The sequence below is a fragment of the Siniperca chuatsi genome, linkage group LG12 (assembly GCF_020085105.1).
Source record: "Siniperca chuatsi isolate FFG_IHB_CAS linkage group LG12, ASM2008510v1, whole genome shotgun sequence".
NCBI classification, from domain to species: domain Eukaryota; kingdom Metazoa; phylum Chordata; class Actinopteri; order Centrarchiformes; family Sinipercidae; genus Siniperca; species Siniperca chuatsi.
In genome coordinates, this window is record NC_058053.1 from 6,644,877 (window position 1) to 6,658,448 (window position 13,572).

A 13,572-nucleotide genomic window follows, 5' to 3' on the forward strand; every position below is an offset into this window, starting at 1 on the left:
CTAACTAATAACTAATAACTAGCGTGTTGACAGTGTTTAATCACAGCACGCCATATTCCAGTTACATATCAAGGCTTTAAAGTTGGCAAAGATTTTGTTTGCATTTTTTCTTGTTTCCCTAGTGTTGTGTTGTCAGGTTATACTACTGTTTGTCTGTAAGCTGCTGTGTTGTTTGCTTGTTGTGGAGAAATAATCTGATTGCACTAATACTCTGGTTTTTGCATGTCAACCATGTTGATGCAGGGATATTGCATATCCTCTGTTTGCTCTAAGTATCCATGTTTCAACAGCACTACAGGGCTGTACTACTTCACTGGATTATTCAGATAAAGCAGAATAAATGTTGCAGATTAAAAGTAGCATAAGGAATGCAACACAAACAGTCATTTATATTTTTGTGTCAGGTACTTAGTTTTAGAATGAAATGTCTAACCCTGTGTGTTTCTGCAGTGTCTAATGTAGATTGTGGCAGATACAGAGTGTGTGGATTTTGGGCGTATTGTTGTCTATATCCTCTCAGATGTGTGACGGCACTGGGAATCCATCTCCTTCAACATCAGACACAACTTTGCTTTTTCTGTAGAAGATAGCCTGCACACACATAAAGTACACTGTCAGCATTGCACTTACAATAAGCAAAATGTTACTCCTCACATATACACAGTCAAAGTGGAAACACTTGTACACAAATACACAGTCTGTATGCGTGTCAGCAAATCCCTGCTGCAAAACTCATGTTGCAGGGGGATTGTTTTTGCTCTCTGCTGCCATGTTTCATCATTCTCCCCGTATGTGTCAGTTGTGTACAGAAAATGTGTGAAGGCATGTGTACAGGGTTTCTCTTTAGAATAATGTTTGTATGGATGTGTGTAAACAGTATATTATAGAGGCTTCATATACACTTTGCTCCCACCACAGCACAGACTGTCACTCTGATGATCTCCGGCTCTCTAAATCACAGACACATTTTATGTTTTTAGTGTTTTGCTAATGCTCTTACCCAGTGTGTACAACTCTAAAACTGGCTTAAGTCCCTAGTTTGCCAACACTACAAGCAACCACAACCAATATGAAGTGTAATCCTGAGTGCAACATTCAAGGCTGCAGTGTCCAGACAGCTGATGTAACACATGTTCATGTGGATCAGAGAGGACAGGGTATTTTGGCTGCTATCAAAGGATATTAAACATTTTGGACTTAATTAATTATATAATTGTACTATAAACATATTCTAGAAATAAAATTGCATGAAATTTCTGTTTTCCCTAAGTATTTTTTTCTCTTTAATAACTCCCCTGGGAGACTGGGCTTTTAGCCGTGTTGAGGATCTCCAACTCAACACTAGTAAGAATTCCATTTTCTCCTGCCAAGCGGAACTCTCAGAGATAAATCTACTGTTGGGGTCAAAATCTTCACGGCACAGACGTGCACGTAGTTGTACACAGAGGCACATTTTGGGGCTAAGATGGTGATCAGTACATATAGAGTCTAACTGTCGAAAGCAGAGATGCTGCACATCTCTGGGAGTCTTCCTTTTTATGTATTTTAAGTTTTTATATAAAAAGATTGGACTGTGTGTGTGTGTGTGTGTGTGTTTACCTATCATAGTTGGTGCAGTATGTTTGTGATTCTTTTTGCAGTTAATTTTTAGCCTGTGATTTGTAACTTCATGCAACATTTTGAGTCTAGAAATCTATATTGTAAATACTTTATTGCTGCATGTTCTAAACAAACTTCATCTTTATGTGCTTGTTTCCTCCACTCTTCCATCTTCTCTCTCCTCGTTTCCTTTCCCATTCCCTTTCTGGCCGCCTCCTCCAGTGGACGTGAGCACGGCAGCACTGCCCATGCAGGTGCCCCCCACCACCACAGCCATCCTTCCCATGGACCTGCGCATAGTGGACCACCACCACCACCACCACCAGCAGCCCTCCTTCGGCCTGGTTCCCCAACCCCACCCTACACCGCCCACCTCCACAGCTTGTCCCGCGTCCTCCGAACCAGGCCGTGGGCCAGTCATTAGTAAGTGAGAATGATCTCTGGTTGTCATGTCTTGTGATTAAAAGTTGCATCCTGGCTATTTAATACAAACACACCCCTCACCCCAGATGCTCTGAATGGTAAAGTCTTGAAAATCTCCTACAGACCACCAGGAGCAGCAGCTACAGCAGGAGCTGGTAGTTCTCAAACACAAGCAGCAACTCCAGAGACAGCTACTGATTGCTGAGTTCCAGAGGCAGCATGAACAGCTGTCGCGACAACATGAAGTCCAGCTGCAGGAACATATGAAGGTGAGGCCTCTCCTCTCTAAATATGTGTTTGTGTGTGTGTGGATGAGGAGTGAGGAGGGAGTCCTTCCTTGGATACAGCTATTGTAGGACTGTACTCAGCAGAAATGCACCTTGTGAAGGACAGGAGGAAGCACGTGCTTGTGTACACTTAAGTGATGTGAGCATCGTGGTGTAATTTGATCTGGTGGCAGTATTTTGCTGCTTAGTCATCTCCATGGGAACCTTGGCCCCAATAAACCTTGTGCGTGTGTGAATTTTGTATGCACTCACTTTGCAAAAACGCCTCACTGGTGTTGCCACGATCACAAAATCAGCCAATAAGGACGATCAGTCTGGCATGAAAATAACTCTGATGTGTGTTCTCCAATCTGCTCAGTCTCCAGTTTAGCATGGCACTCATTCTTGGACTCGGCTTGGTGTTGCCATGTCCTTTAGAATAGTTAGCTTTCAAATCATTGATTCTTTACTGTAGGCCATGGCAGCACCTTGTCAAAACAACATCTCCTCAGTTTCAATATGTTTTGCACATCGTGTGTAGTGCCCTTTACTCATATTCTCTGTCTCCTTGTGCGCTTTCTTCCTTCAATATTCTTGCCTCTCTCTCCACCAGCACCAGCAGGATTTACTGGCGCTCAAGCACCAACAGGAGCTGTTGGAGCACCAGAGGAAGATGGAGCAGCAGCGTCATGAGCAGGAGCTAGAGAAGCAGCAGCGGGAATACAAACTCCAACAGCTCAAAAACAAAGACAGGGGACAGGAGAGTAAGTAGCAACTGCTAGTGAGCGTGACTGCACCCTACAGTAGTACAGTAGTAACAAAAAATCCCATAGAGTTAAAGCAGAACAATAATTGCCTTCATTTTACAAAGCATCTGAAAACTGTACTATGATGTGATGAAAATGTTGTGAGTTCCCAAAAGATCATTAGTATAACTAGAGGATTTCTTACTGAATAAAATGTTAAGTGAGACGCATGAGATCAGTTACAAGTGTTAGTGTGTTGGTATTCCTGTGGTTCAATAGTGTCATGAACAAGCTCTAAATAAAGCTGTCATGTTTGACGTAGCATATATTCACTCTCCATCTCCTGCACTGCTGCCAACATCTGCTGTAGCTGTGCAGAAGCACTGTGTCATGTTATTACAGCAGGTGTCAGAGAGACTTGGCTCTGCTGACCCTCTGTCACAGCACCTGTCTTTGTGGCCCAGCAGTCAGAACAGCCTGACCTTGCACCTTTACCGCAGGGAATATCAGAATGAGAAGTCCAGAGGGGCAAGACATTCAAGTGGCACACATGTCCTCATTTTTATAAATTGTTCTTGCTTCCTAGTCCAGCAGTACAATTTAAGCAGGCAATTCATTGTACCCTGACTTCATCCATTTATTTTTCTTTCCTTCTAAAGGATAATTTTGCTCATTGCAACTTGGGTCCTATTTTTGTAGCTTTGGCCACCATTGTATCTTTTATGATGACATTGTACTCACCAGACTACTTGCTGAGATCTGGGAACATGGTGACATTTCTTCAACAAAGCTCAGAAATGCAAGCTGTCAGACAGGTTGTAAACAAGCCAACAGTTTAGCCAGATTATCTAAACCACTTTATTTAGAGGTAAAATCTAAAGCGTGCTAGAAATGTTGGTAATAATCCCTCACAAGTCATAGGGGGATTAGGAAGTCGATCTGAAACTGTGATGGGTGTTTACAATGGACAGTTGAGGTAATAATTTTACAGTTCCCTTTTTGTTTTCTCTTCCACGTAAGTTCAGCTATGCTGGGGATTTGTTTAAAATCTGCCTGATCGTCTGACTGCTTGTTTTTTTTTTTCTCTGTCTATTTTTTAACAATGTTGCCACATTCCCAGATCTCAGCAGTTATACTGATAGAACTGATGGCCAAACCTATGAAACCAAAGTTATTCTGTAATATGTATCATTAGGATTTGAGAGCACTGATGGTACCTCTACTGTCAGGAGTCATGCTGATCCTGCTGCAAAGTGCTCTCACATGGACTGATAAACAAAGCTCTCGTGATTTCAATACTCAAATGAGCTTTGACACAATTGCATATTTTTCTGGCAGGAGGAAATGTTTGTGACTGTTCTTTGAGCTCTGTCAAGCCAATTGCTTCTTCTTGTTCATGTAATTGTTTTATACTGCATAAGTAGAAGGTGGCATGAAAGACTTGAGTCACTGTGTAAAGCACTTTGAATTGCCTTGTTGTTGAAAGGTGCTATATACATAAATGTGCCTTACTGAATATGTTACCTAGAGATTGTATCCACTTAATGTTAAATGGCTCTAAAAATGTGGTAAAGGTTCTTCTTTTCTTCATGCTGGTGTCTGTATGTACACATTTACATGAACCACACACAGTCTAAATGTTGTAAATGGCCTGATTATATTTTGGAAATGGCTGCATACATTTGTTAGCCTGGCATCGCCAGACTAATTCAAATGAGCTCGGCAGATTTGTCTGGTTTGTCTGGTGATGAACGAGATATTTCCTAGTTAATTCATGTAGTAAAGTTAATCACGATTGTGTTTTAGTATGATTATTGTTGGTATGGCTGTAAAATGCTCTGATGTGGGGTTTTGTTTGGGCAGGCTATGGTGTGGTTTTTAATCAAACATGTCAGCACAAATCCTTTTGAATATAGTTAATGATGAACCCACATTTGGGACAATGATTTTCTGCCAGTCAAGTTCTTTTCCTCAACCATTCTCTGCTGGGCAAAGTGAGCCTACAGTTTGACGTCTATGGAAAGAGCATTGGGTTGTAAACAGAGGAAGCTTTGTTAAGTACTGCAATAAATTGCATAGAAGGCAGTCTCATAAAAGCCAATTTGCTTCAGTGGCAAAGCCGACATATTGGGATGTCAGCACTCCCAGCTCCACTATGATTTAGAGAGCATATATTAGCTGTTGTCACTTTCACATACTGTATTTACCACTTTCTCTCTCAAGCTTGACACATCACCTGTTATCTCTCACACTCTCACATTCTTAGAAAAACACACCTCCACTTTTTTCTGGTTTTTTTTATATATTCACAAAACACCTATTTTTTTTGCCCCCTTCATTGCTCTCCTCACTCCGTTCTTCAATTTTTACGTGTTGCCTTCCCTGGACAATTTGTTTGTAGCTACGAACTGAAGGTGGTAATTGAGGAGAGACCGGGAGCTGAGTGAAACTTGTTATGTGCGTCTTCGAAGCAAGTTACATAGCACTGCTGTCGTCTCTGTGGAATTTCAGTGAACCTCTGATGCAAGATTGTGCACTCTTTATGTAGGTAGAAACCCATTATCTGTCGAAGTATGGATGGATGTTGTTATCATCTTCATGTTAGTGTCACAGATTGGACAGGAGGTGCAGTATAGTGGAGGCACTGAAGCACAAACTTCTCCAGAAATGCAATACTGGAGGAAGTGTTTTTTGTATGGGGCGATAAATAGAGACATAGAGAAGAGTTATGTGGAAAAGTATACAAACCTTTGGTTACTGAGCTCCCCATGTCTCTGTGTATCTCTCTGTCTCTGTCAGGTGCAATTGCCAGTACAGAGGTTAAGATGCGACTTCAGGAGTTTGTCCTGAACAAGAAGAAAGCCCTGGCTCAGCGAAATCTAAACCACTGTCTGCCCACCGACCCGCGCTTTTGGTATGGGTGAGTGTCACAGCCCACCACTACAGAACCACTTATGTCTTAGGATGTGAATGGTTGTACACCAATGGAGAATTTACGTGATATAAAGTCAAAATTCAAGTTTATTTCAGTAGAGAATTCCAATTTACATATCATTTGAAAAATACATGTCAAATTTAAATGATTTGATATGTGAGAAATAGACAGGCACAATGTGAGCTGAGCTTTCCTCTACTCTATATGCAGCTCACTGTCACTCACCGTCTCACCTAACTGTCTGAAATTATAAATGTGCATCCTTTCCATAGCGAGCATCATTTTCAGATTTTCTTTAGAAACCCTGAACAACAAATCATGAGCTTGGCATTTTAAAGTTAAAAAAATAAACTTTTTTATATCTATAAAATTCATACTTCTACACCTCTACAGAATCTTAAAGAAAAGCTGCATTGGAAATGTAGAAATGCAAATGAAGGATAAGATCCTGTCCTTTTTTCTCTTTCATACCAACCTTTTAGTGATCTTTAAATGTTACTTTACAATTGTGCATTTTCCAGTTTAAAAGAAGAACAAAGAAGAAAGGTTAAAAAGGAGAAACATTCCACACAGATGAAGCCTTATATTTCCAAACTATCAAATATCAGCCTGTGTTGTTTTCTTGCATTTTTATGAGCCTTTTAGATGTTGCCTTTTCTTATCTAAGCTAAATAATTGCCACACTGGGAAAATATCAAACATAAAAGCCACAATGATGAGCGACATAAAGGTCCCTCATCATCGTGGCTTTGCAAACATGCAAACTTTGTGGTATTGTGAACCCCTGCTGTGTGGGTGTCCCTGTGTGTGTAAGAAGTTACCAACATCAGCATCTCCGAGAGTCTTCGCCAGTTGCCTCTGAGTGAAACTACAGAGAAAATGTTGAAGGAGCGAGGCTTTTTTCTGTCGATGTGTGTAGTCAGTGATTGACAGCTGGCTCTCGGTGAGGTATGTGCGTGTGTTTGAAGTGGGCGTAGAGAAAAGACAATGGCACCTCTCCTGCACTTTAAATATTTGAAGAGGCTTTAAGCAGTCACACATGTCTGCCAAGGTAGGAGATGATAGGACAATCTAAAGAATGTGCCATCAGTGAGGAAAATGGTTTTCTATCACTGTCACCACCATCACCATTCCTCTAGTGTTCTACCTGTTTGCTTTCTCCTCAGTTCTTCCATACATTTATTCCCTTTTTTAGCGTCCTCTCATTCTGCATCTCTCACCTTCTCCACCCCTGTCTCTGTGCACTTTTTACCCACCTTTCAGAAGGAAAACAGGCCTCAGCCTCTTTGCTGTCTTAAGGTGAAAAAGACAAGCAGAGGATGCTTTCAGCTTTCAGTCTCAGTCCCTTCTCTCTATTCTTTGTCTCTTTCTCCATTCCACCCACATTGTTGTCCACACTCTGCTGTGTCTTTTAAAGTGTTGACCCTGGGGAGGGAGATGGAAGCTGTCTTCGTCACTACACCTTTTGTGTGTCTTCTCGTTTGTGTATTGAAAGTCAGGTAAGGTACAGTAGGTATATAGCGAGCTTGGCAAGCGTACATGGAGCCGGACCTCACCTGAAATATTGCATGTTATACTGATGTATTTAATGTTTTTTTTTTTTTTAATCTTTTTTTGTAGAAAAACCCAGCACAGCTCTCTGGACCAGAGCTCTCCTCCCCAAACAGCATTGTCAGCGTACAACCACCCAATGCTGGGCACATACGACTCAAAAGACGACTTCCCTCTCCGCAAAACAGGTATAGAATGGTGCCAAGGTTTTGCTGAGGTATTGTTACTTTCTGACCTCCATATTCCTCCAGCCACCCATTGCATGTCTAGAGAGGAGCTCTAATCTTCCTTTTCCCTGCATTAGCAATTTAAATGGATTATTGGGTTTCAAAGTCAGGTACATGAACCAGGAGTCAGCCACTGGAGGATTAAAAGGAGACTAAAATATTATTTTTAAAAAAGATATTATTTCATGAGGTCTTTTGAACCCTTCTAATGTAAATGAGAGTGGATGGATGGAGAGTGGAACCACTCTAAATTAGAAACCTTAAAATCAGTAAAACATTATGTAAAAGGAATAGTTGACATTTTAGCAAATGCACCAGTTTGCTTTCTTGCTGAGAGTTAGATGGTAGATTGATACCACTCTCATGTCTGTGCAGTAAATATGTAGCTGGAGTCAGCAGCCTGTTAGCTTAGCATAAAGACTTGAAACAGGAGAAAACAGCTACTCCGGCTTTGTTCAGAGGTAACAAAATCCACCTCTAAAGCTCACTAATTAACAAATTATTCTTGTGTGTCTAATCCGTACAAACACCAAAGTGCAGAAATGACATTCGACGGTTTTACCAGGGGTTGTGTGTCCGATTATTTCTTTGCCGGGACCAGATGAGAGGCAACAAGCGGAGACTCCGGGAAGTTTCTGGTCAAGAAATAGTCCTTAATAAATTTTTCCTGGTTTCAAGGTCTTACAGTGGAATAAAGTAGAAATATTCAAGTTTTTGAGCCTGAAATGACTTTCTTACTTCTCTTCAGCCTTTTGCTTCATCGTCAGGTGTAGAAGTTTTGATAAAGAATTTTTTTTTTGAAGCCAGTTGGCTATTCTACTGTTCTAGCTTGCCAGAACTTCCTGTAATTGGTCTGAAAATCCAAACCATCCAAAAAAAAATTTCACACTAGAACCATGGTTCGGTTTGATCCAGAGCGAGACCGCCTCTTTTCATCTGACCAAGGTTCTGCTGTTTAGTCCGGACCGTGGTCGGGGGGAGGTTTCACACCTGTAATTTTGGTTCGAATCAAACTGAAAAGTCTGAAAGTCTGGACCAAACGAGCTGGGTGTGAAAGGGCCCTAAATCACACAGATATTGACTAACGCAGTCAGGCACACTCCTTTACAGACAAACCAACCCTTGACTACTCTGAGAAGTGTCCTAGGAAGCACATAAAAACACAGTTCCTGCCTTTTGGATGCATCAGACTGTTATTTACTATTATTTCTCTGTCCTTCTGTCCACGTCAAGTACGGCCAAGCTGTGATTGTTCACTTAGCGTCAGCAGCTGCTTTGGCTGTATCGCTGCCTACTTTCACAGCTGGAGGCCTAGCTCTGTGTACTCTGCACTCCTGCCCACCTGCTGTGAGCTGGAGGCAGGGATGATTTATCCTGACACACAACCTGAGACAGCAAGTTTCAACTTTCAGGGACACTCAAATGTAATTCAGGAATTTCTTGGGGTGCCAGAGGTGCTGAGAAATATTCACAGCTTACGGTTTCACAGTTCATACCGACACAAAGAACAACAGGCACTATATTACAAACATATCACTGTGCATATGTAAAGAAATGGACTTATTTTGAGGAGAAATGGAGTTTGAGATTCAAAGGCAATGTTCTTTGTATTTGTGTCAGTTGTGAGGAGAGGCAGAGAGAGAATACTGACATGTGCACACATATGGCACGGCTGTTGAGGAACTGTTGTGTCAACAGTGAGCAGACATAGATCAGATCAGACAGGCAGACAGAGAGATGAACTGTGTTCAAGAGGAAGTGAGTGACAGTGGTCACCACAGTTGTGCGGTGCTCTGACGGCTGAGGCTGTCACACATAACGTTTTTGCCTGTGGTGACCCATTTGCGTAATGTATGCGTGTAAGTTAGAAATGTATGTTAAGAAGCGAGGCCAGGCAAACAGTATATTACAACAGGGGTTCATTGTCCGAGTCTGAGAGGCTTCGTGATAATGGCTCTGAGAACACAGAGGGCCACTTTGAATGCTGCGGCAGGAAGTCTGTTAGGCCTTCATGACAGGCACAAACTTGTCATGCTGATCCCCTTTCTCCCCCACTCTTTCACACACTGTCACACACACACACACACACACACACACACACACACACACGCACACATTCCCATACCACAGTGTGCACTGAACATTTAAACCCTGCACCATGTCCACCTACAGTATAGCACTTCCATGTTCTTTGTTTAATCCGGTACTTAGCTTTACATTTTGACCCTCCTATTCAGCGCAGAGTCCAGTGAGTGACGTAGTGGATCTGTGTCTCACTTGATAACAATAAACATAATGGCTTTTGCTATGGTTGTCTCCCTTCCATTCTGCTTTTAAACTCACCAACCAAGATTAGACCTCCTCTGATGTCACTGGAGATGACTTCTTTGTTGTTCTCGTCCAAGACTCAATCCTCGCCTCTCCACTTGAATCCCCAGCGATTGTTGTAGTTGTTGGTGGACTGTAACCACTTCCAGGTATTTAACAAAACCAAACTCATTGGTTAAAGCCTGGTATTTTATACATCTAATCTCAAACCCGTTGGCTTTGAACTTCACACTGTTTTGCTATTAAACACTTGGGTGTCACAGCAACCAAGGATGGATTCCACTGATTTTAACAGTCTCATGTCACCTCTATGAGAAGGCCTCATTAGTTGTAACTATCTTTGGTGTCACTATGCTCATATTCACTTTATACGCCCATGGAGAGATGGTTATATATTTTGATTTTAAATTTCAAGACAAGTGTCTTTTGGTAATAGCTAAGAATTGATGCTTTTAATCACAACACCCTGTTTAAACAATAATTTGGCTGTAAAGAGATTTACAACCAAATTTGATTTGGTTTATTTGCTTTCATGTGTCTAGAAAATATGTAAATGAGACAAGTCTGTTTGTCTGTGTGTCTACCTACAGTATGTCCTTCATATCTATCTATCTATCTAATGTATCATCAACATATGATGTTTCTGGGAAGCTCCATCGATGAGTTTCAGCAAACTACTCTATTGATTTCCATAAATCTCCCTCCCTCTCTGCCCTTCCTTGGAAGACCAGCACGGCTTCCCCCAGCATGACTTTTGCTGCTCGGGACTCCCATCTGTCAAAACAGATGAGCAACTGATCAATATGTTTTATCAGAGAACCTCCCTATTGAAATATTAAGCACCACTTATAGAGACGTTTAATCTGGTATTGATATGTCATCAGATGGGTGGAGAAAGGAACTTGACTGGGTTTTGTAGTTTTACTGGCTGTCCTGAAGTATGAGAGCGGATCTGAGAGAGACCTTGAAAGCTATTTTTGTCTTGAGCAGCATTGTGTAATAGGAGATAACATATAGAGGCAAAGCACCCATAGAGAAACAGTGAAGCCACAATGCAGCAATTTCTCTTATGAGACAAGACATTTGAGTCCACGTGTGGACATTTTGTGCATATAATACATAGGATATAAAGTGAATATAACACTTTTTTTTCCTATGTAGGATATAACAGCAACATCGGCTGTAACGAGGCGGCACGTCCACTATTGCCAATGGTTGCTTCTGGGCACATGCATAAAAGAAAAACTAGAGAGAAAGGCTCAAGAATGAAGGGGAGAGGAAGTTATGCCAGGGGAAAGAGAGCAGTGGACGTTTAGAGGAAGGGAGAGGGGAGGGGATGGATGGATGGAGGTGAAGGAGGGAGAAAGGGCTACAGCAAAATGCCAGCATCAGCAGTAAAACCAGTCTGGGCCCTCTGCAGCGAGTGTGTTCGCACGTGTGCACACTGGTGTGCTTTTGCCCAGTCGGCATTAACACCCTTCAAAGTCACTGTGTCCTGAGGTGAACGCCCCCGTGGCGACCAGTGCCCAGCAAACACACACCCCTACTTCACCCTCCTTCTCTTTCTCCTTTACTGTCATCCTAACCTCGCTCTAACCTTCTATTTATTCGCCTATCTAGCTTGTCTCTCTCACCACTCCTCCTTTTATCTGTCCATTTCTTAATGGCCCAGGATGCACAAACACAACCTTGACCACCCCCTCCTCCATTCCACCATCTTTGTGTGTCTTTTCTCTCCTCTCCTGGCTACCCACCAGATTGTCCACAGTTTCTGTCACCTTTGCGGCCCACTGTCAGTAGATATTGTTAGTCTCCACTGTGACTGTTTCCTGTGACACCTGGTTAATATTTTGAAAGCATAACAAAAGAGTTATGTCAAATGTTTGTTTATGATTTATCATGTGCATGGTATAGCATAGCAACAGATAACTGTGTCCCCTTTTGATGATGGCAATTTCATGAGTATTAGAGCTGGTCTTACTATAATAAGCATAGTTACAATGTCCTCTAATTTCAGCCAAATTCTCAAATGATAGGGTTATTTTTTGGGGATGTTTAAAGCATTTTCAGAATCAAACAGGCTCACAAATAATGTTGAATGCTTGGGTGCATGATTATAGCAAATGCCAACATTCATATAATGTGTCTGCATTAATTAAAATAACACCAAATGCTTTTTATTAGAAAATAATAGAAGGAATCTGATATAAAAAATGTTTTTAAATATCTTATACATAGTTGTGGCAATAATTGTGGTAATGCCAGAATGTCAAACTACTACAATTCCCTGTGCAATAGACTAAAATTGAACTTTCACTATGCTCCTTTCCTTCTCCTACTGTCTCCTCCATTTCAGCTAATGCATAGCATTTTATCCTGACCCACCCCTCTTAACAAAGACTTCTGAAGACTGCCCTCCACTTAGATGAAGCTCTTTTTTTAATAATTGAGTTTCATAAGTTCAGCAGCATGCTTAAAATTGAAAGTGCATTTGAAAAAGTACTTAGACATTATAGATTCACAATAGGTCATCTCATCCCCACTGACCAGGAGGTATAATGAGTGCTTGCACCTCTTTGAAGTACATTAAAACTTTGTGTAGCTTACCTAGATTAGCATTCAAGGCTACAGGAAGCAAGGGCCAAAGGATTTGTAATGACATTGAACAAGTCTTTTAACAATAAATTGCTACAGTATACAAAGAAGAATCAGTTGCTTCCACTTGGTTGTAACAAAAAGTCCCAGCTCCTTCTCTGAGGCTAATGAACGTAGTATGATCTGTTTGATACAAGGTTGTGGGATGAGCATAGGGTCAACTGTTGGTCAATCCATCCAGCTTCAACTAATTGAACAGAAGGAAGCCAGTGGTGGAGGGAATAAAGCTGCCCGTGTTTGGGGTAGTCTGGCAGAGAGACACCAAAGCACGATTGGCCAGGAAAGGTCCGGCCCTTTCCCTGACCTGACAAGATTCCCAGAATATACTGAATGCTTGCCTCTTTTCCTGCCCTCATGTAGTGCACAGCAAATCCAGACCGGGAGCATCTGTTTGACGGCAGAAGCCCAAGAAATATAGAACCAGGCACACAGATACCCATACGCATACATACACACATGACGACACATATTGGCAGTTTCTTGTAATTGAAAGTGTCTGGAAACAAGCAGTGTTCATTAGCAGGGCACGGAGGCAGCATCATTAAGCATGGGGTCAAGAAAGCTGCCAGTTGGCTGGCCCCTCTTTTTGCAGCGCTTCCCACTGTCACATGATGATGGCTAACCTCAGCTCCCGAATCTGTCGGCCAACACATACAGTGTGGCCTATAGGGACGAGCTCATTAGCCCCACTACTTACCCGCGAACAAGCTCCCACTTGTGCGGCCAAGCAATCTACCACAAAGCTGAGTGCCAGAGTGACAGTTTAGAGAGAATCTGTAATTTTCTCATTTATGGGGCTAATTTGGGGTGTAACACATTAATATTTTTAGAATGGGTGGCCC

General features: G+C 41.8%; 1 protein-coding gene across 3 annotated transcripts in view; it reads left to right on the top strand.

The window, feature by feature from the left end:
* The window catches only part of hdac4 (histone deacetylase 4), a 132,059-nt gene that overhangs the window by 73,402 nt on the left and 45,085 nt on the right, over positions 1–13,572 (top strand). For all 3 annotated transcript variants that reach the window (XM_044216058.1, XM_044216059.1, XM_044216060.1), the window contains 5 exons: positions 1,822–2,022; positions 2,146–2,291; positions 2,902–3,052; positions 5,834–5,954; positions 7,590–7,708. In XM_044216058.1, coding sequence (XP_044071993.1) covers positions 1,822–2,022; positions 2,146–2,291; positions 2,902–3,052; positions 5,834–5,954; positions 7,590–7,708 — 738 coding nt within the window. The remainder of the gene's footprint in view (positions 1–1,821; positions 2,023–2,145; positions 2,292–2,901; positions 3,053–5,833; positions 5,955–7,589; positions 7,709–13,572) is intronic.